Below are 24,281 nucleotides of genomic sequence, written 5' to 3'. Positions count from 1 at the left end.
GTGAAGCTACCTTGAACCACTCCCCCTTCCCTCTGGTGCCTCTTTCTTATCTTTCTACTCGAAAGTCATCAGAGTAAATGAAGCGTTAAATGTATACTGTATATCCTTGTGTTTCTTAACCCTTGTGTTGAACTTGTCATTCCGGGTCAAAATTGAAAAATGCGCTTTGTTTGGAACTATTTTGGACTTTTTTTGACGCTTTTTTTTATGCTTTTGGCACTTTTTTAAACCTTTTTGTCCCTCTTTTCAACGCTTTTTTTTAAAAATTGATGGTCAATAAACCTAATAAAATGACATTATACCTAACTTTTGACAGATAATTATTTTGACTAATACAATAGTTCAAATCAGAGGATGTTGAATGAATCACAGACTGATTTATGTCAAAGTTTGGTCAGGATGCTCTTTTGAAACCACTTAAAAAAAAAAATAATTTCAGAAGCCATGAAATTAAATAAAACAACCAAAATTCAATGGACGTAATCAATAATTTTACCTGCAAAGAACATGGATGCATGAATGTATATGTTGTATAGGTTCCATACAACGTACATGCATGCTTCTAAGTTATTTTTGGGGCAATTTGGTTGTAAGAAACCCATATTTCTGATATAGAAACTTTGAAAACGGGTCAAATTTGACGTGAGGACAACACAAGGGTTAAGAAACTTATAGCATTGAGAACTGAACCCTGCTCACTTTTTTTCTCTGAGCGCCTGCAACTGCTTTCAGAATCAACTGACAGAAATGAAGCCAGTACATGATAAGATACGAACCACAAAACAATCATGATCCCATTGTTTCATAACAGTGAGTGAATACTACAAGTGTGTCTTTATCTAGAGAGGAGCATGATTTAAAGGACCATATCGATGATTTTTTCATATTTTGCCATCTACAGATAACATCACGTGATTGTTGACCATTTTCAGTTTTTACGCCGATTCCAGACAGCCATTTGTTTCAAGTAATTTAATTTTAATATGAAAATCCACTGGCTAAAGATACTGAGGCGCACTGCAACAACGCTCCGCCACTTGGAATATCTCGGTTCACATAATTCCATTGAAATTCGATTTTTTTTGAAGCGCTTGAAGATCTAATAATCACCCAAGCGTATGTCATGCAAGAGAGAAAATAAAAAATGTAATGGTCAAAGTTGTCATACTGACATTCACGGTCTGTTGATTCACAACATTACAGCATTGTATTAAAAGTTGCCGGTGGCTGCTGGCGGCAGCCTTTGAGCAGCACAGTGATTTAAATGATTTTTTATAGTAAACAGTCTATAGTAAACTAATTAAGATGAAAAGGCAGCAAAACATCCTTTCATTTTCATTTTCAGTGTACTGAAATGAACAACCAAATGTCTGCGTGGAAGAAAACCAATTTTCAAATGGAAAATGGTGAGCAGTAAAACACTGGTGATTTGTGGTTGACATGATCGCACATATAAAAAAAAAAAAGCAAAGTGGTCCTTTAAGCTGTCTCCATTGTACTCCATGCTTTGGTTTTACTTTGACTAAACAAATTCCAACTTTCCGTCACTCACCGCCCATCAGAAAAAGTAAACCCAGTGTGACGTGAATATCTAAAATAATGAGACAGATGTTCCACGGCTCTCGCAGGAATCTGTTTCTGCCTTTATGCTTCTGTGTTTACTGAGCCTCATCTTCACTGTCTGAATTAACTGGCTCCTGGCGGGGCTCTGGCGGGAACAAAGGATTGTGGGTCAGTTTATGCAGATCCTCTGGAGCAATCTCTGTCATCTTCCCATCCATACCGAGCTGCATGGGCTGGATCAAATTGGTCCTGCAGGGAGAAATGGTTCAAATGTAATAACATGTGTGCATGTGTGAGTACAGAGACTGGAAAACTGTGGCAGTATTAATTATCTAACCAACTGGCAGTAAATGCCACTAAATGCCTCAGATTCTCAGTCTTGTCTACTTATTCTCTGTGTGTGTGTGTGTGTGTGTGTGTGTGTGTGTGTGTGTGTGTGTGTGTGTGTGTGTGTTCTTGTTTAACTATATTCGTGGGGTCCAAAAACCGGGAGTCCAGTATACTTGTGGGGTCCGGACAGCTTTGTGGGGCCAAAATGCTGGACCCCACAAGTTTAAAGGGCTGTTTGAGGGTTAAGACTTGGTTTTAGGATTAGGGTTAGAATTAGGTTATGGTTAGGGTGAGGGTAAGGGTTAAGGTTAGGCATTTAGTTGTGATGGTTAAGGTTAGGGTAAGGGGCTAGGGAATGCATTATGTCAATGACAGGTCCCCACAAAGATAGTGAAACGTGTGCGTGTGTGTGTGTGTGTGTGTGTGTGTGTGTGTGTGTGTGTTTTATTGACCTTGACAGTCGGTCAAACATTTGGACCAGCTTCATGGCTTCAATTTCTTTCTGCTCCTCTGTCATTCCCTCCATGGGATCGGGCTGCTCCTCCTGTACAGCTCCTGTTATTGGGTTTATACTGGAGAAGAGAGAGTGAGAGAGAGAGAGAGAGAGAGAGAGAGAGAGAGAGAGAGAGAGAGAGAGAGAGAGAGAGAGAGAGAGAGAGAGAGGAAAATAGCAACATTTGTTTAAAGCAGTCTATGGTTTAAAGGTGCAGTAAGCGATGCTGCGCAAAGACAGTTCATATTTGAACTCAACTGCCAAACAAATACACCCCCCCCTTCTTCAGAAGAGATTCCTGGACAGTTATCTGTTAACTGGCCAGTCGGCACATTCACATGCTGCCTCCCCTTTACCGTGAACTGTTGCTTCACCGCCTGTTGATGATTGGCTGGAGCAGTGTTTTGTGGCTGGTGCACTCCTTTCTGTTTGATTTCCATTTACACAGCTGTGTATTAACACCGGATGTTTTTTCAGCGCACACAGAAAACAGAGAGCTAGGTGACCATGAGGAGATATTCACTGAATTTGACAACAAGTGTAATGGATTAACATCACTTACTATACCTTTAAATGGATGTATGTATTGCATTGATGATGATATGCAAACATAATGAATGGCTACTTTAATTCACATTCACATCGGTCAAAGTTAATTCTTGCCCTTTTGGAAACGACCCCTGACAAAAACAAGTTCACCTCAAGGTCCATTAGATAGCTTTCAATAATATCACATGATCTTCATCAGGTCGTGACTGAAATTTGAAACCCAAATATAAAGCCAGAGGGGGATTTGACAACACAGGACAACAGACTCCATGAGCTGATGAAGGTCATGTGATATGATCCACATCTCCAGAGCAGCTGATACATGGACTTCAACAACAATTGAAATCATTGTTTTATTCTGTCCGTTTCATTGATTTAGTTTTGTCTCATGTGCTGTCCCTGCTGCTGAGAGAGGAAGAGAGCTTTGCTTTATCTTTGCGTTTCCTTTCTAAAGAACTAACTTTGGCCAGTTTTCAATCAGGTACAGAGCTCCAGCTTTATGGAACAGTTTTTCTGCTTTCCTTCAGTCAGTGCTCATTTAAAAAAATCTTAAACAACTTCTGTTTGCAGTACTATGTAACTACTATGTGTTAGTTATGATACAGTGTAAATATGTTACTCTCATGTTTTTCTTCTTCCTTGTTTTCTATCTGTAGCCCCTCTTGTCTGGAATTATTATTTTCTTTCCTTTAAATATATATATTTTTTTCTTTTTCTTCAAATATTTTGAAAATATTTATGTTCATTTGCAAATGTGTGGCAGTATGTACAGCTGTCTTTAATTCCAATGTTAGGTGGGTTTCTTTTACAAGCTCTTAGGTTAATGTTTAATGTTATTGTATATTTCTTCTTTTTTATTTTATTTTATATGCACAGATAAAGAAATAAAATGAAAATTCTTCAGCAGTTAAGTCTGCATGGCAAGGCTGCAGAGGTCTGTTGCTCTGCCATTTAAGTGGCCAGCAAAGGTGGGTTCCACTGCATTCTGACTCCAGGCACAGAAAACTGCCTCTAGGGACACAGAACATCACAGCTCTGGTGTGGAAAATAGAGTTGGGCAGCAATGGCTCTAGAACAGAACCAAACTCCTGGATGGGGACCAGACTCTTGTTTTCCATAGTTGGCTAAGGTGACAAGCTCTGGGCAGATACACACAATCCCCTGGCTTGACACACCTGCGTCAGAAGGATCTCCTTTATGTGAATAAATGTCATGTGACGACCCTGTGGATGTTCCTTTGCTGTGCTGTTTGTGTGTGTATTCAAACTTACTGGTAATAACGGCATACTGAAATAAATGACCCGCACCAGACAAACACACAGCACCTTTATGAAGTGTATGAGGTTCAGGTTTTGTGATTCATTTTGGAGCCTGCAATGGTCAACGCAATGGCCAAAGTGTTAGTGTGTGTGCGCGTGTGTGTCTTTAACTTAGAGGGTGCCTTTAGGCAGAGTCAAGGCCAGGTGTCGTCACAGGAGATGTGGCACACCTGTACAGCCTGGCTCATCTGTATTTAAGACGGCTGCAGACCATGCTCTTCTCTCTCTTCACCATGCACCACCACTCTGGGGACACTCCAGCTCATCCCTTATACATTTTATTTTGACTTTTACTTTTACACACTCCTCATGATGCACTCACCCACACACTCATGGCACTACAAGAATGTTATGCTTATTTCTAATTTTGCCAAAGAAAGCCTTTAAGTTAAAATTCTGTGAGCTTCCTCTCAAGAAGGAGCCAACAGGGAGGCAGTGACTGTTGACTATGCCTCTGCTCTAAACAGTTCACCAGAGCAGGGGTCGGCAGCAACCTTTTTAACATGAATTGCCATTTTAAAATGTTCCTATTAATCAGTGTGCCATATCAGCATTAAGCCTGCATCATCTTGCACAATTAATACTAGTGTGCCATTGATCAAGCTACCTGCAGTGGGGTGTCTGGGAGGAATGGCTTGCCTAGCATTGCTACGATCATTCCGTTCTGGTACCGAGTAAGAGCTGTGTACGTATTCTCAGCACAGACTTGTGGTGCAGAGTGAGCAGAGCCTGAGCTCTGGATTTACCATTCACTTTGCGTTCTAACCCAAGCATACCCGACACACACCTATGATGCTTTGGTTAGTGACAAACAAAATAAGATGCCTCCTAGATACCTCCCTGGGAAGGTATTTAGGGCATGTTCAACTAGGGGGACACCCAGAACATACTGGAGGGGTTATATATCCCATGGAGTCTGGAGAGTGCCTGCGCTACCTTACTTGGTCTGCTGCCACACTGAACCGGATCCAAATGAGCAGCAGATGGATGCATCATTGGTTAAACATAAACACACAAGAACTACACTAATGTATCTGTGGTACTGACTGGGCTTTGGCCTCTCTGTACTCCTCTGTCTCAGAATCTTCATCTTCAGAGTAGATCCCAGAGTCTCTGCCCCCCCGAAGCAGTCCTCTGGCAGCCAGCAGACCTGCAGCATTACCGTACCCAGTGTACTTAATGAACCTTGAAACTGGATAGAACATAGAACATATTACCGTTGACATGGCAGTATCAATCGCAGCGGTGGATGTCACAGTGAGCCATGTGCTTAAAGTCAGACATACTAAAATGTTCATGAATTAGTGAAACAAATCAACAAACAGATAATTCCCTCACCACTTTCTTTGCAGAGAACAAACAGGAATTCAGCAGCACAGTCCTTGACGTCGGTGTCAATGTGTGTCATTATACGGACTAGTTTGTTCCTCAAGGAATTGCCCACCTCGGGCTTGTTCTTCACGTCACGCAGTGGGGGCAGCACCTACACACACACACACACACACACACACACACACACACACACACACACACACACACACACACACACACACACACAGCCATCAATACACCAGTAATACTCATAATTCATCTCTTCATCATGGATTGTCTCAGACCTGACCTTTGACCTGAGGAACTTCCTGGTCTCTCGGTGGATTCGGGCACTCTCAGTCAGCAAGTTGAGTGATGGGAGAAGGGTCTCCTTCAGCTTATGTCCCTGAGAGACAAGAAGACTTAATTAAACATGAAACATTATTTAATGATAAAAACAACTAATCTGCTGGATTGCAAAACCAACAAGTCAGTATCATGAACTACAATCATGTAAAATATGGAGAAATATAATTTTCAATTGTTATTTGGTGGTAATATAATCAATATGCACCATGTGTGCACAATATTTCAAATTACTGTTAGATTGACACGGACACTGTTTGTTCATTGATAAATTAACATACAGCTCCACCTAGTGGCAAAGATTAGCCTGGCTGTGTTCATTTCATTCATAAGCAAAGACTATCTTTTAACCAAACAAGTGTTATATCAATATTATTCTAGCACAATTTAAAAGCATTGGTCCATGTAATTCAGGATATGTTTCATGCCTTTTCACTAATTATTATAGTATTGGAGGTAATAAACCCACATACACACAGAGGCTTGTCTTACCCCGTCCAGTCTTTTCTCCATGTACTCCAGCAGCATGTTTACAGCATCCATGTTGACCCCCATGTACTCTATGGAGCCTTGTTGCACTTTGGGCATCAACAGTACATCCAGACAGGGCAGAGGGAGGTTGCCTAGCAAGTGAACAACATGGCTGAGAAAAAGAGGGGGGAGGGAGAGAGAGTTAGGAGACATGCAAGAGTAATGCCTGTATGAATCAATAGACAGAAAAACTGTCGTACGAATAAAGCGTGTGCTGTCCTACCTGTGGAACTCCTCAGTGCGCTCCTCTCCGTCTGCATGACTCATTAGACAGTGTCTCAGTATGGCTCCCAAATGTCTGTACCCAGCTGCCTCTTCCTTCACACACACACACACACACACACACACACACACACACACACACACACACGATCACAACATGGCTGAACTAAGAAGAAAAAAAACTCTCCTAACGTGTCATTTTCGTCCGTACCTCGTCGACCTTGCGCTTGGTTGTGTCAAATGTGATATTGAACAGTATTTTCAGTATTTCCATGGCTAGTTCTATCTGCTGCCGGCTCAGTGGGGGCAGTTGTTCCGGTGGGACGTCCTCTAACCCTGCCCTGGCCGTCTCCAATGTATCTGCCCAACTCAGACCCAGTGTGGCCTCCAAATGGTTGCCTGGAATATACACAGGACAGGAAATTATCTTATGGAACTTATGCACTTTAACTTAGTACATTGGTACCTTCTGTTTACAAAATCACTTGCTTCTTGTTTTAGATCTATCATGAGCATAGACTGTAAAAAATAATGTACGTAGCATCAGTGACGTCACCCACTGGTTTACGGACTGCTGTTTTGAAGCCTCGAGTTTGGGGATATGGCCGTCGCTATCTTGTTTTTTTGCAACTGGACGTGATGATTTTGACAAGAGGGTGGAGCTGGGGAGGATGACGTGGCCAAGCCAGTGTTGTTTATGGTTGCAATGGCGCTGCGCTAAGCTAAATGCTAAGGAGGGAATGTTGCGATTTTCAACCTTTCTGAAACTAGTAATCTAGTGGAGATTTGCCAGCAGGTAAACACAGACCTCCACCTACTGGCGCTGTTCATTTGCATGTACGGCAGTACAGAAAATCTGCAAACTTTCCCTTAAGTTACCAGCTATCACTAGCGGTAGCTAGCTAGCTTTGTTGGCAGAACGCTGAACAAGACAATTTCAGGCGATCAAAATGTTCCAGTTAACTTTGCTGAATTGAAAACACACAGCGAGAGGTTCAAAGTTTAAGACGAAAACTCAGACATCACCCAAAAACAAGTTGAGGTCTATTTTAATGTCCACAGTGTTAGCATGGTTAGCATTGGTAAGCCTGATTGACAGGTCCTAAAGCATCCCCTGCTTTACCGTCTATTTTAAAATAAATGGGACCATCATTTACTAAATGAACATCATGCTGTATTGAAGAAGACTTGAAACTAGCGATTGAGACCATAAAGTCATTATTAAAATGTTTACTGAGGTAATAAATCAAGTAAGAAGTAGGCTCATTTTCTCATAGACTTCTAGAGAAAAGGACTTCTTTTTGCGTGAAATTAGATAGAATGTAGCTTTAAGGCACTTCAGCATTGACTTCAGACCCCGGAAGCTACATCCATTAATTTTACAGTCTATGATCATGAGCTGTTGGACTTCCTGTCAGAACATCCCCCGGTGTTACAGACATTGGTGACCGGGAAAGCTGACATTGGTTTCCCAGGTCAGTAGTTACACTGATGGTCACACAGGAAATCAGTTACCTAGCAGACTGATGCCGTGAAGCTCCTGAGCCAGCTGTGCCCTGACGTCCACTCTCAGGGCGGTCAGCAGGAAGGTGAGGCGCAGGTCGAAGAATCGCACCTGGACAGGAAGCAGACGCAGGGACATTTATTTACGCTCTGTCTGCTTTTTCCTCTTCAGAGTACGGCTGGATATCCAAGAGGGGTGTGAATCTTTAGGCATATCACCATTCGATTCAGATTCAGAGGGCTACGATGCGATTATAAAACAATCATCCATGCATAAAAATTTTGATTTCTATACATGATTTATTTTTTCTCACTGTGTGACTACTTGCTGCCACATTTTAAACAGTGTATTTGTAATGATGATCCATAATTAAAATAACCAGATGAGTTTACTTCCATTATCTTTTATTACTGCAATAGTAGTAGTATATATATATTGGTATTTCCTGTCGGACAGTAGGCCATATTGCTAACTGTATTTTTTATCCAAATTGTAGTTCAACTGCTTTGAGTTGACACAACATTAAACATGAATATATTTCAGATGTTTTGAATGAAAAAAGGTTTGTAAAAAAATAACTAACATGATTACGTCCTTCCCCAGCCGTAAGGTATCAAAAAAAATATGTTTTTGTTTTTTTGTACCAAAGCTAACGGTACGTGTTCGTATTGGCACCTGTGCTGAAAAGTATTACCCAATCTCCTTAAACTTATGTTCATATTTAACAAATTTGCATTACCAAAGATACATATGCTGTTTTTATGGTTATGTTTTGGCAAATCAGACACTTGGTTAAAAACTGGAAAAGTTAAGACTGGCTGGAAGCATAAGACAGAATGTTGGCTTAATGAATATGTGCCCAAACTACAATCTTCCCCTAACTTATGTCAGGTTACCTCTCACACAACAAATGGAATCCTCTCTCTAACTGACATCCATACCTCATGGTTCCAGATGGGATCATGACACTGCTTCAGCCTCTCTGCCACGCCCTTTATCAGCTGTAGATCTGCTGCTATCACCTGCCATCCATCCATCCATCCATCCATCCAAAGATACATGTTATTGATTTAAATTAGAGATGGTCTGATACAATTTTTTGCTCCCCGATTCCGATACTTGAACTTGTGTATCAGCCGATACCGAGTACCGATCCGATAACAGTGTGTTACAAAATACATATATTTTACTGTTTTAACAGCTGTATATTACTATCCCTGTATGGATGTGATATGATTTCTATCTTTGTTGTTAAACTCTTTGTGAAACATGAACAAACACAAACAAAGAACGCCACAGAACTTTCTTTTATTATCCAGTTTGACAGTCAGTCATAACGGAAAAAGAACATAAATAAACTACTACTTGAATTACGTGGTATCAGATCGGTAGCATAAACTCTGGTACTTTCCTATACCGATACCAGCATTTTAGGCAGTAACGGAGGCTTTTTCGATACTTGTTTCGGTATCGGAACATCTCTAATTTAAAGGTGCTCTAAGCGATGTTGGGTGATGGCACTTCTTGTTGTCATTCGAAGTATTTTCAAACAAAACAAGGCTAACTTGCCTCTTTCTCCTCCTCATCCTGTCCCCTCTCCCTCCCCTCCATGCTTCCACGCACTAACCCCCCAACCCTCACCCCAAATCCTTCTTGTCAGTTATTGGCTGGAAGACTGTTTGTTATGTTTGGTGGTGCAGGTTAGCCAGTTTGTTTTTGTTGGCGTTTGTGGAGCCTGGGCTGTCTACAGAGACCGCGTTTTTTTACAGTGTGTTCAGGGGACAGGTTGCTCATGGATAGTGAGGAGATGTTTGCTGTATGTGACAAAAAATGTTGTAGCCTAAAAAATGTGTGACATCGCTTAGAGCACCTTTAAATTAGCATCAACCAAAATTACATGTTATAATCTGAGGACTTCCGTTAAATGTAGGCCTGAGGAGACCCGCAGCAGACTGACCTGTCCCGTCTGCTTGTGTAGCAGGATGTTACAGATGGACTTGAGAGCCTCAGCAATCACTTCCTGGTCAGCGTTTTCTGAGGAAGGGGAGGCTTCCTCCATGCCCTCGCTGGATGCTTCTGCTGCCTCTTCCCCCTCTCCTCCCTCCCCCTCCGCTGGGAAGAGAAAGAATGACAAGGTCAAGAAGCACATTCAACCTTCATTTAGACCCCTTTTAGGATAAACCGAGCTGCTTCTATCTCTATGCCATCTCTTTAGATTTTGCGCTGCGCTGCCATGCACTTAAAGGGGAACTATGCAGTTTTTTTTAGCTTAATTTACCTTAACTAAACAGCTTCGAAGTCATTGGAATGGTTATATGACTTTTTTTTTTGGATTGAATGGTGGTCGTCTCGCTCCCCCCTAGCACCTGTGAGCGGAAAAAACACCCTCGCAACTTTCGGCCAGTGAGACGGCGGCCTCAGCGTCAGGAAGTATGGCGTGATATCAGGTCTCACGATGTAACGAATTGCTTCACAGCACTGCACACATAACGCCCCATTCAGGAACCGGCTAACAAGGTAGAGATGGAGTTTTTCACACTATCGTCATGGCTGAGCCGGCAAAAAAGAAGCAGAAAGCTAGGAAAGCATTGTCAGAGGAACAGAGAAAGAGGAAACAGCTGACTGACCGAGAGAGGAGTCAGACACGAGGAAACATAGGAGCTGCCAAATATCTATTCTGAAGCTGTAGGGGGAGCTCTATAGAGAAACCTGCCAGCAAAAAGAGAGAAAACAACAAAGAAATGGCCAAAACTGCATAGCACCCCTTTAAATGATGCCTTAAATCTTGTCTTGAGCAACACACGCAGCTCAATTAGACATGAGTGAACTTAAGCCCTGTTCACATTTAATATGTGTGTTTCAAATATCCCCAAGTGTTTTCAGATAGTGAGATTTCTTCCAATCAGCACCTACTTAGTCAAGACCGTACAATAGAAAAAATCTATAGATGGACAATGGACACAGAAAAAAGACACTAAAGGATAATTCTGGTTTAAAGCCACTTATGTCTTAATTTCGTAGTTTTGTCCATAATTTATCAGCGATAATAGCAGTATACTTATCACTAATCCCTCACATCTGGGAATAATATGTTCAACAGGTCAACAAACACAAACCAACGGTTTATTCATATTATAAGCACTTTATTTGGAGGTCAAACTGAGAGTGAGCGTGCCTGAATGTTGCTGATAATTCCTCATTGAGCAGGAAAACTGTGAACACAACTCACTGAACTATGATGGATGTTCACAGCAGATGATTTTAGGTATTAGTTTAAAAGAAAAAGAGGCTGAAACTAGTGATTGAGACCATAAACTCATTATGAAAATGTTTATAGAGGTAATAAATCAAGTGAGAAGTAGGGTCATTTTCTTATAGACTAAAGAAAAGGATTAAAGAAGCTGAATGGGTTGAGTGCAATATGTGCAAATAATATATAGTATGTGCATGAGCAGATGTATGATTTACCTTGGCCCTCCCCCGGCTGGCTGTGTGCAGGTGTGGCAGTACTGAACACGGCGATGCCAGCGTAGCGGGCAAGAGTGGACATGGCCGAGCGGCTGAGGAAGGGATCCAGACAATCTTTGTCTCTAGTCAGGATTCGGACCGTTTCTAGACAAGCCAGCTGACAGGACGGCTGCAACTCCCTGTTCAGGAAGCTGAGCACCAGCTCCCCCAGCAGCTGCATCACACAACACATCAGACAGGTCAGACCTACGCTCATTCAGATCTAAGTCTCAGACAGGTCAGACCTATACTCATTCAGATCTGAGTCTCAGACAGGTCAGACCTATACTCATTCAGATCTGAGTCTCAGACAGGTCAGACCTATACTCATTCAGATCTGAGTCTTAGAAGTAACCTCGTTTGCAAACTACTACCACTACATACTTAATGTTAAAATTGAAATACCACTGTTCTGAAATGTTTTACTCTAAAAAAACATTTCTGAATGTATGTTGTCCCTTTGAAATTTTAAATTGTCAGTTTATTTCAGTTGTGAAATTTAAAGTTTTTGTTAAAAATTTGCTAAATTCAGCTAATTGAATTTGAGCCACTTTAATATATATTTTTAAATATTGGGTGCTAAAATTTTCTAAATTGGTGAATCATAAAATATATTTACTGTAGGTTTTTGAATTTTCAAAACTTAAAACTAAACATTTCAAATAGGGGAATTGAGACCACATACGTTCATAATAGGTTCATAATAATAGAAATGCAAGGTAATATGAAGCATTCAGCAAGATACTGATTGACATATTAACCCTGTCACAGCGTACTTTCTCTAGTAAATTCCACAGCACAATATTGCTACTACACTGCCACATGTAAGAGAAAGGGAACAGCAACATTTCACACATTTGCGTCAATGTATGACCTGACAACTCCCACTAATAATCATGTTCAGTCTACTCTCCATAAGTACATTATGTTTAGTATTTTAGTACTACTAGTTATTTTAATTATCCAAAAGAATAAAACACTCCTGCACACTCTCCTCTTCACTTGCGGTCATTTAATTATGTTTCGTAAAATATATGTGTGTCTTTGTTCTGCAGTGTCCACCCAGTGCTTCTCCTACGCACCTGTCCATCTACTGCCGTGCAAAAATTCTGTGATGACTAATGCATTTACGTTAAATAGCCCATATGAAAGCAAACATAACGCATGATTCTCACTGTTGGTGCATCTGGCTGACAGTTTCATTGCAACAATATAAAGAAAGCTGGATATAAGCTGCTGCCTGTGTCATTGCAAAGATGTTCTTCTTTGAGAGGACACGGGGAAGTTTCACCAAGAACTATGTGTTCTTTCTTTGTGTTTTTTGTAAATGCAGGAGCAACCCTAACAGCCATGAGAGAATTCAAACATTTTCAAAGTTTCCTATGTCTTCTGGCTGATGATGTGACCTGATGCAGGCAGCTAAAACTAGCACTGATAAATACGTCCGCTAAGCTGTCTTGCATAATAATTTCCTACAGTCTGTGTACAGGTGTGTGCTCTATGTCTATTGGATAAAGAAGGCACGCAATGGCACATAAGCTGCACTGAACTCAATTTAACACCAGCTAAAATCTCACAGTATCTTACTGTGTTAATGTTATTCAGGATCATACTGTAAATTGCAATGCATTCTGGGAGAAAATCATAATATTACAGCACTATCTGCGAATGTTACAGATTACAGGTATTTACTGTTAATACCAATGCATCTTGGGAAAATAAAGGAAAAGGCAGGAATTACACTGCAGCCAGAATATTTCTGTAAATTCAAATAATGCGGTATGAAACTGTAGGTCTATTTACAGTAAAATATCTTAAAATTTTAAAACAGTATGCTTACTGTAAATAAACAGTAGTTTACTGGCGAAGCTGCTGCCGGTATATAACTGTCAATTTACGGTGAAAAGTTTTACAGAGTATGCCGTCTCCCATACTTCCTCTAAAACTCTGTGAGTTGAGATGAAGGCATGGCTGCATGACTGCCACAATACCTTATATTCGTTTATCTCTTTCTTTTTCGTTTTCTCAACCTATTTGTCTCTTCTTTCACAACAACTATATCGCATTCATGTCAGCTACTGAGTTAACTGCACACCACGAGTTCACAAATGCTGCACAAGATGTTCATCTCTGGACATACAGAAGGGCTGTGAACTTTACAATAGAAGACCAGCTGGGTCCTCTACTGACATCTTAATGTTCCTGAGGGATTCCTTATACGATGTGGGGAATACGCCAAAATATTGAAGATATGAAAATATGTCCGAAATTGTAGACAAGTAGTGCTTGTGGAAGAAGCATAAGACACTGCTCATTGCTTATTCATACCTTCCGTAACTTCCCTTCCTAAAGCACAGGGGGCATGCACACACAGGGAGAGACAGATGACACAGAGGAGGTGAGATAGTGTTCTTTCACTGCTGACTTAGATGTACATATCTAAATCTACACATCTCAAGATGCTCAACAAGCTTTAAAATAAATGTCCTAAAACGTTCTTTAAAACCCTCTGAGGATGAAAGACGCACCGGCGCGTCCAAACGCTGTTTGACAATACTCCTACTCAAAAAGTGATATTACAAAATTTCATTTCAGACATTTATCTACTATTTTAATCACATATAATCTAAAGACTTTGGTAAAGTCATTTCAAACACTGAAACAATTCTCACAACACATCATAAGTTAAGGTTTGTTTTCAAAAGAGATTTGAGGAATTGCAAAAAGCCAACATCAATGTTTCAGCTTTAGCGCCAAATTATCTCTTCACACGTTGCTCTAGAAAAAATGTGGACATCACTATCCGGAAAGCTGAGTTTGTTCTGAACATTTTGATATGAAACACACGGGGATCAGTTATATGCAAATACCTTAAAGGAGAATTCCGGTCGATTTCAACACGTAGCTATGTTGTTTGTTGTCACGTAGTGCTGTCACTAGCGAGAAAAACGAAAATAATCGGTGTTGGCTACACCGAGTTATGCTACTGCTAGCTTTCGCACCCAGGCGGCTGAAACAGGGCGGGTTTTAAACATGCTTTTAGCCTCTTAACATGTTGGAGATGTCATTACAAGTGCCTACCCATGTGAACTGATTCCTTCCGGTGTTCTGGTGGTAAGACGGCAAGACGAGTGCTTCGGGACCGTCTACAAACTACATCACTGAAAAGCGATACAAAAATATTTTCAAAAACAGGCATATGCTTATTTTTTTAAAGTAAGTGCTGTAGTACAACTAGCAGGAGACAAGTTATAATTGCGGTAAGTTTGGAGACACTACCTTATTTAATCATTAAATGAATACATATTTTTGTTGGATCTCTTTTCGGTGTTGTACTTTGTAGACGGTCCCTAAGCACTCATCTTACTGCCGTGTCAACACCAGAACTAAACAGAGGTATGAATTAGCACAATTTTTATGCATTTCTTTCACATCTACTGCAGCCATATTCACTGTGTTCACAGTTCACATTGGTAGGCACTTGTAATGACATCTCCAACATGTTAAGAGGCTAAAAGCACGATTAAAACTTGCCCTGTTTCAGCCGCCTGAGTGCGAAAGCTAGCAGTAGCATAACTCGGTGTAGCCAACACTGATTAGTTTCGTTTTTCTCGCTACTTACAGCACTACGTGACAACAAACAACATTGCTACGTGTTGAAATCGACCGGAATTCTCCTTTAAAAAGGTAAATTTAAGAAGATTATGTGAAAATGCCCTTAGACCTCAGAGGGTTAAAAAGTGTATTTCAAGGTTTAGAAGAAGTCTTTCTTGACTGTAGCAAAGAAGTTCAAAATGAGGAATATACTTGAGGAACCTTAAAGAGAAATGCATCCTAACTACACAGATAGGAGGACTCTGAGCAGGACTCAGTGTGATGATGGGAATGCCAGGAGTACCTCTCTGTACTGCTCGTCTTCCTGGCTGAACGTAAAGCAGTGGTTCATCTGAAGGAAGGAGAAGCAGAAGGCACAAATAAAGGTGTGAAAGAAAGAGAAAACATACAGTAAATCTTGAAGATGTGAGACAAAAAAGAGAGCAAAGAAGTAATCATAAAAGTGATTCAGAAAGTTGGCACGTTTGGCACAACCAGAGAAGTGACAGCATTTATCAGGAAGCAGCAGGATTTTGTTGTCGTGCTGCAGACCTCTAACGTAGGAAATGCAAACGGAAATGATGCGTGTAACTACAGTTATAACACAGAACGTTCACAGAAGTGCCAAAGGTAGACAAAAACAACAAAAACATCGGAAAAATGCCCAAAATGTTGAAAAAAGTGACAAGAAATTTGAGAAAAAAACTACAAAAACCAATCTCTGTGGCCGATAAAAGTTGTCGGAGCGCAAATTATACAATTTGAAATGTAAAAAAAACTGTGAATCATGTTTTATATGGACAATTTCTGTTAAAATATACAATCATACTACTGTTAATACACAGATATTGCTTAGAGTGTTCTGCATATTTGTATACAGTTGAGTTGCATATTAAACTGGGCCAAATGGATGAAAATAAATGATTGTCAATATTTATACATCACATTAAAATACACGTGGAAGGCGCAGTGAATCTTTAAGCTTAACTGTATGGCTACAATAGCAGCTACCTTTAACTATGTTGGATTCATATTAATGTATATTTTCACACATTTGAATTTTTTGAAAAAAACTTGCTTCCACACACATACAAACTTTGAAAAAAATCCATCCATGCTGTTTAGAGTGAGATACGGTTTCTGAATGTGTCCTGTCTTCAGTCTCTGGGTGAGCTGGTCAAAATCGGCACGGCTTGTGACGTCACACGAGCAGGCTAACCGCAACCATTAGCTCGTTAGCATGCTAACGCTAATGCTAACGCTAGCATGCTACCTCATTCTCAATAGCAAAGCACTGCTACAACACACACAAGTTCACCATAATCTCCAAAAGAACTACTTCCATGTGCGCCCTCATTTAGAAGTCTCCCAGCTAATCCTGCCTTGTAACTGACCGAAGTTGTAGAAACAGCCTTTCTTTTACTGTCTATGGAGCTAGCTAGCTGACATGATCTACATCTGAGCTACTGGGCATGTGCAAGTGTAATCAAAGATAGTACAGAAGAAGAAGAAAAGAGGTCTCACTCTGTAGCTAAAACAGAGACCAGCTGAAAAGAGGATCTGCAGCAGTGAGAGAGAGCGGCGCAGTACAACAAAAATATGGTGTTTTTTGAAAATTAAACCATGTAAACCTATTCTGGTACAACCTTAAAATACAATTATGAACCTGAAAATGAGCATAATATGGCTGCTTTAAAGCTGCATTCAGAGCTATAAAACACAACATCCACATAAAGATCATTAGTAATAGTGTTTGATTTCAATTCAAACCTGATTTCTTCAGTTTACAGGGTATGATTTAAATGTTGTTTCATGTTTATTCCCATTATCTGCCCAAGATCTTCCTCGTTGTCAGTGTTGTGGTTCATTTGTAAAAAGAAAAAAAGAAGTTTGATGAAATCCTAAGATCAGAGGTCTAAACGACCATGGTATGGTTCACTTTCCTTTATGGTTCCTTTATCATTTCAAATGTTAAAGCAACACCAGAGATTCTTTTGTACCTTAAAATAATGTTTCCAAAATCGTTTCAGTGGTTCATCAACTCGTAACAGGGTGAACGGCACTTCTGCATTCGCTTTGCGGCCCTCTATCGGCTATAACCGCACTATGCAAGTTTGCCAGATCGGGTAGCGGATCTGTAGTTCGAATGAGACATATGAAAGACAATTCCGCTTCCAACCTGTAGGGGGACCGAAGAGGAAAAGTGCTTTGGTGTTGCTTTAACTCTAATAGTAAATCTAATGTTATGTGGATGTTGTGTTTCCAGCTCTGAATTATATAAAGTTTTATGTGTTGGCAAACACATAAAATGTGTTGGCAAACACATCCAGCAAAACCAGAGCAACATTAGCATTCATTTGGTGTCTTTGTGATTGTGTGACCTGATGAATAGCTGTTAGCAGGTAGAGTACAGTGGCTTGATCAGAGTTTTCTCCCTGGAAACAGCTGCTGCGATCCGGTGATTTTCTTGGGGGGGGGGAGTGTCAATGAAACCCATTTGTGTGACGTCCTGTTGTATTCTTAAATCCACCAACAAAGCACAAGTAGACTTTATATTTCACGATTACTGTTTTCCGTTAAATCATATATAGATTTCAACGTTTCCGACTGCACTTGAAGGCAGCTTTATTTCACACTTAAACGTGTGATATCATACGAAAACTAAGAGACTGCCAGCTGGCCATGTGACATTGGCTACAGAGCTCCATGACGCTGAGCAGCAGTTGCTAGCTGTTTCAGCCGCTACAGAGCTTCATGATGCCGGCTACCGACCTCTATCACATCTCCTCGTATCAGCAGCAGTTAGTAGATGTGTCTAGCTACTACAAAGCTCTGCAACACGGCTACGGTGCTCTGCATGGTGCTCCGCATGGTACTCCGCATGGTGCTCCGTCAGGTCAGCTGTAGCTGGTGGTTCAGTTACCTGAGAATAGGGGACTGTGAGCTGGGTACAGAGCACAGCCAGTTGCCGGTCGTTTGGCGGAGATTAGGGTTAAGTTTAGACGACGAAAGTTAAGTTTAGGAAAAAGATGGTTTGGATTAAAACACTCCCCGGTTAGCGAACTTCTATCCCTGGCTTAAAAGTCCTGTGTTTTAACGCCCACCCATCACCCCCTACCTCATCGCTACGCGGCCAGCCGCATTCTTATACAGCAGCAGTCAATGTGGTGCACACAGCAAAAAAGAAATGTGGAAATCATACAAATTACAGTGCTTACATTTTTCGCAGCTTTTTGAACGTATGGTTCATGAGAACAGGCTGAACCTTTAAAACTAAGCATACTGAGGAAGGTAGGCTATACACCAGAGACCTTTACCACAGAGTTTACACTAAGCTCTCATCTCTTAAGGGGTTTAGCAGAGTAGGATTTGACCGGGTCGTAGGAGACTGTATTTGTGTATCAGAGAATCTAATCCAATTGCCTTCCAGATCAACGCCCACGCGGCTAACGAGGCTGAGGGAACCATGCAGCAGTGCTCACCACCTGGGGTTAGCAGACAGCATGTGGTCCAGCTCAGGTGGCATTTAGACAAATGAAGACTGAGAGCTCTATTTCCGCAGTGCAACTAAACACACTTGGTCATTTTGTGGCCAGGCTCGTCTGGTGCACCTGCAGCACGCTTGCATACCGGATAGTAATAGAATACATTGTCCTGTTTTCCTCAGAGGAAACTTATTGTTGTCAGGGATGTGCACATGTGCACACAGCAGCTCAAATATACTGCCAAGAGCAGATAATTAGTTTGTCTCCATTCGGATACTTCCGTGAGTGCACTTACATGTAGTGCACTGTGCACACTTGTGTTATTAAATTACTCTTCTTCTTCTTCTGTTTATTGGTAAATTGCAGCCGGGCGGAGCGTTTCTGCCACCTATTGTTGTCCGCTCGGTTTGTTTTCTCGCTAACTTATGAGTGGTACGTATAAAAAAAACGCATGTGCATATTACATTTGTACACTTCGTGTTTCACCATTTCAATAATAACCGCTGCAGTTTCCTTGCCCGCCACTTTCACAAGTTTATAAATATGTTGGTGGTCCCTTAGCTTCCGCTCTGTAACAAAGATGGCGGCCGTTGAGTGTGAGTAGTGTCTAACGATCCACACTCTACATTTTGGCCGCTTTGAGTGCAGCATTCAGGTACACGTAGTGCATTGCATGTTGCAACTAGCCTGACGTGGTCATACTCAGATTGTAGTCAGAATATGAGTCTGATGCTGCTCCACTGGGCTGTGATTATGGGGCGTGTTTCAACCGAACCAGGAAAGAAAATGCCTCTGCACTCAATTGGATAGACCTACAACCAATCAGAGCAACAGATAGACCTCCAACCAATCAGAGCAACAGAGTATGTGACCACAGGGTTTTCATTGCGCCCCATCTTCTTGCGACCATCGGGGCCAGCTGATAAATTAAACTTTTGCCGAATCCCATAGGAAGGACGGCAAAAACATCTTTCCGATCAACAAATGCCTTGATCGCGGTTCTCTGTTCCTCTTTTAAAATGAATGCGCTGTCGCTATCTTCTGTAACAGACACAATGGCGGAATCTACACATCTCAATTCTCCAGCGGCAGCCATCTTTGTTGTAAACAAATTCAACCCAAGCGCTCTTTGGTGACGTGGTTGATTACGTTACTGTTGATCATCTGTCCATCATTGTATAAAGCCCGCCCTGACAATTTGATTGGTCCAAACAGCTCTGGTTGGAGCATAGTTTCTCCACAACGGATCAAGTCCAGACCAAACTTCCCGACCTCAAATGTTGTGGGCGGATAATGGGTAACTAGGGTTCAGCCATAGAAGCCGTTCTGGCTTAGGTTAAGTCAGTTGTTGTTTTCAACATACACTGTGTAGGATAGGGTTCCTGCTACCTTCCAACAAGACTACCTGGATGCATTGTATGTGTCAAATGTTGTATGTGAATGAATAATCTAATAAAAAGATTTGTTAAAAAAATGTTGTGGGTGGGGCTAAGTTCGGCTGGCATCCAGGCTATGTTGCAACACTATATCAGTGTAAAAGCACTATGTACTCAAAAGAGCAAGTGTAAGTACAGAAGTGCGTGATTTGAGACACAGCATTTGATTCTTTATACACTGAATTCACCTTATTGGACATATTAAAGAGCCGATGGTCACCATGTTTTCTGTGTGTGATATTGCACAATTTTAATTTATCCTCACAATGATCGACACAATACCCATCTGCAGATTACTACCACCCTATCGCCATGTAAAATGAAAGTACAATAAAACATGTTTTAATTCTAAGGTTCAGCTAGATTTGAGTTTTACGCGGAAAGATAATTACTCACCATCTGGGAAGGAAACTGTTGCCTCTTTTAATCTTCAAACTGCGACATAAACATGATCCTGGTAATGATCCCCAAAAAAATAACAATAAACATTTTTACACAAACAATCTCTATCCCATCGTACCGCTCATCACGTCTACCTGTATTGTAGTAACTAAAAATGTGAAGCACAAGCTTCAAAACAAAAGGGTGCACGGAGCCGTTGCCCCGGTGATGGAGACACCAGGGGAGGACTTGAAGGAGTGGATGGTCCTAATGGAGTTATTAGCAGAGAGAGAAGTTTTAATTGATCTACAATTTTCCATGGGACAATGTGTCTGTCTCCAACACACCTGTTGATTTACACTGCAGAAGAAACTGTAGAATAGTCAATCAAAACCAACAAGTTGGATGTGCACATGGGGGTTTCTGTGGGTATTTTGCAACAGATCTATCATGTGTAATTATGGCTCGACAGTGACATAATTTCTCCACCTAAAGGCTGCAGGTGGAAGAGATACCTGCTGCCTTCAGATGGCTGTAAACAGAGACACCAGAGCAAAGGGAAGGCCTTCAGGAGAGAATAACTGATGTGGATCACAGGGTTTTATTCTGTCCGGCTGGCATTAATGCCATATTAGTCTATATCCATGACGTTCCACTTCCAGGATTGCTCTGTTGCCGCTGGAAATTCCACCGGATTTCACTCTTTTCGGCCAAATGTCCGTTACCTTCCTCTTTCTTTGTGTTGGCGTTCTAACCTCTGGTGGGTTTGTGAGGACTATGGTTAACTGCTCCTCAGATCTCTGCAGGGTAAATCCAGACAGCTAGCTAGACTATCTGTCCAATCTGAGTTTTCTGTTGCACGACTAAAACTACTTTTGAACGTACACATGCTCCACCAAAACAAGTTCCTTCCTGAGACTATTTTGCAGAGGCACCGCGGCTTTTCCCTGTGCTCAGCGCCACCCAAGATGATTGTGATTGGTTTAAAGAAATGCCAATAAACCAGAGCACGTTTTTCTCCCATCCAGGAATGCTGTGTGGACTAGCCAGACTATGTTAATAATCAGCATGGGAATTGGAGAAATCTAGAGTGTGCCAACCAGCCCTGCTGGTCTCCCCTAAAAAGGAGAATGCTTATCATCTAAATCAGAGATATTCAACAGGGGGTCCATGACCCCTAGGGGGTCCCCGGAGTTAGTGCAGGGGGTCCGCCAAATTATGTTAAAAAAAGTTTCTTTATTCAATATTAAAATGTTTCTGAAAATATACAATAATATGAATCCATCAAATATAAATTGGCCTATATTTGTGAAATATAGCATTTAATTTACACATTGAAGATAAGCTTACTATAGGTAAAGTAGCCGCTATTGTAGCCATACAGTTTACTGTGCCTTCCCCATATATGTTTAGCATTAAAACATGATGTATACATAATATATTAATATCCATTCATTTTCATCCATCCAGCCCAGTTTAACATGCAACTTAATTACACAGTATATCTACAGTAATAATAATTAATAATAATTACATTTATTTATATAGCACCTTTCATGAAACCCAAGGACACTTTACAGAATTACTGTGGCTAAGCTAAAGGCTGTGGTGAACAGCTGGTGTTTCAGGAGTTTTTTGAAAATGTCCAGGGATGTAGCATTTTGGATATCTGCAGGGAGGGTGTTCCAGAGGGATGAGGCTGCAACTCTAAAGGCTGTGTCTCCAAAGGTACAGAGTCTGGTGTGGGGAATGGAGGCCAGTAGGGGGTCCCTACTCCGTCTCTCTCTCAACTAAGGGGTCCCTGGCCTAAAAAACGTTGAAGACCCCTGATTTAAACTGTAAGGCTGTTTGTAGCTGACCTCAAGCTTTGTATGTTAGTTTAGTTAGTTTTATTTTATTTCTGTATCATGCCAAACATTTGGCCCATCCCATATGGGATTACAAGACACCACCAGCCTATTTAACAGACATCTTCTGTCTCGCATATACATATCATGTGGAGAAATACAGGAATAACAGAACACAAAAACAAGAAACAAAAGCAAACAATATGTTTATATATATATATATATATATACAATTTGAATATATTGAATGAAAGTCTGAATATTTTATTTTATTATATTTTATAGTCTGAATACTTTCATTCAATATATTCAGACTTTCATCCAGTATATTCAGAATAAGATTCATTCAATATATTCAAACTTCACATATGTCTAATAATTTTCTAAACGGCATGCCATTATATATATATGAAATAAATAAAAACAAAAAAACAAGTATAAAATAAAAAAGACAAATAGTACATACAAACAATTATCTACAAATCCTCTGGGTAAAGAGCTTATTTTCCTCTTCTCCCAGGCTTTCTCAAGATAACTGGCTATATGTTTGACATGTAAACAGCCATGTCGGTCTGTGAACATCATCCATACATGATTACAAAATCAATGTTTTATCTTACTAAACAAAGCATAACGCTGTGGCTGTATAACAGGCAGCATTTCCAGAGCCTACATGATGCGTATGATAAACGTCATGTTTCAGTCACAGGCTGCTGCTGTTTATTTACCTCCCTGTTGTAGCTCTGCAGAGCCGTCAGAGCAGCGTCTTGCTCTCCCGTCTCCATTTGCTCTATGATGCCTTTTAAATCCATTTTCATCGCCATTGCAGCTTCCTCCTGAATGCACCGTCAGAGAGACACGGACTGTGTGTCTGTGTGTGTGTGTGTGTGTGTGTGTGTGTGTGTGTGTGTGTGTGTGTGTGTGTGTGTCTGTCGCTCAGATTGTATATTGACGCTATAGTTTGTCACCACCCTCGGATGACTGCATGATGTCTGAATCCCTGCGAGCCGGCGAGAACAGATTAATTGACAGGATTTGTGTAAATCAAGTGTTGCGTTCAGGTGTCTCAAGGAAAGACGGAAGGAACTAACTTCTTATGTATTTGCATGTTGTTGTAATGTAATTTGTTGAAATGTAGTTCATAGCTTTACATTTACGAATTTTGATTTATTAATAATAATAATAATAATAATATGTTGTAAACACATGTTAACATGTTTTATCATTTTTTTTATGTCATTCTGAGATACATATGTGTTAACTAAACACACTTTATCTGAGGGCTATTTCACAAAACCAGATGGAGGATTAAGCTGGAATTTCCCAGTTATCCTGGCTCAATTTAGCCTTGACTCGGTTTCACAAAAGTTACCATGGATATTTATTATATATATTATTAGGGATGTCCCGATCAGGTTTTTTTGCCCTTGAGTCCGAGTCCGAGTCATGTGATTTTGAGTATCTACCGATACCGAGTCCCGATCCGATACTTCTATAATATATAAAAAAAGAATAAAGAAGAGCGAAAAAACAGATCCAGGATGTTCCTTATTTTTTATTTAATTCACTTTATTTTAACATTCAACAACTCTGTTAACAAACAGAGCACTTCTTGCTTCCGTGTTCTACTTTGCCGGCATTTAACCAATAGCGTCTCTGCAACAAAGTGATGTCATGCCGCACGCGTTGCTGTTTCTGTGTGGAGTCAAAAGGGTCTAACTCTGTGCCACCGCATAACTATATATGTGTTAAAAAAAATAATGAGAATATATATACATATATATCCGAGTCCTGATCCGGAGGTAACGTCCGATTCCGATCGAGTCTGAAACCACGTGATCGG

At 40.7% G+C, this 24,281-nt stretch overlaps 1 protein-coding gene across 4 annotated transcripts; it reads right to left on the bottom strand.

The window, feature by feature from the left end:
• Positions 1 to 1,342: 1,342 nt before the first annotated feature.
• On the bottom strand, positions 1,343 to 23,469 carry ric8a (RIC8 guanine nucleotide exchange factor A). 4 transcript variants are annotated; one of them, XM_036003225.1, is made up of 15 exons: positions 23,167 to 23,469; positions 15,594 to 15,641; positions 14,024 to 14,041; positions 11,657 to 11,870; positions 10,146 to 10,300; positions 9,130 to 9,225; positions 8,200 to 8,299; positions 6,896 to 7,083; positions 6,686 to 6,780; positions 6,424 to 6,574; positions 5,876 to 5,971; positions 5,593 to 5,737; positions 5,302 to 5,446; positions 2,346 to 2,465; positions 1,343 to 1,812 (listed from the first exon to the last, which is right to left on the bottom strand). In XM_036003225.1, the coding sequence occupies exons 1-15, from the start codon at positions 23,260 to 23,262 to the stop codon at positions 1,659 to 1,661; spliced, it is 1,821 nt and encodes a 606-aa protein (XP_035859118.1). In that variant the 5' UTR covers positions 23,263 to 23,469; the 3' UTR covers positions 1,343 to 1,658. The 4 variants fall into 4 exon arrangements, with proteins under 4 accessions (XP_035859118.1, XP_031141301.1, XP_035859119.1 ...); XM_031285441.2 differs by having other exon boundaries at positions 9,130 to 9,210; positions 23,167 to 23,468; XM_036003226.1 differs by lacking the exon at positions 14,024 to 14,041.
• Positions 23,470 to 24,281: the final 812 nt, after the last annotated feature.

Source organism: Sander lucioperca, chromosome 7, assembly GCF_008315115.2.
Source record: "Sander lucioperca isolate FBNREF2018 chromosome 7, SLUC_FBN_1.2, whole genome shotgun sequence".
NCBI classification, from domain to species: domain Eukaryota; kingdom Metazoa; phylum Chordata; class Actinopteri; order Perciformes; family Percidae; genus Sander; species Sander lucioperca.
This window is presented reverse-complemented; position numbering and strand designations above follow the sequence as displayed.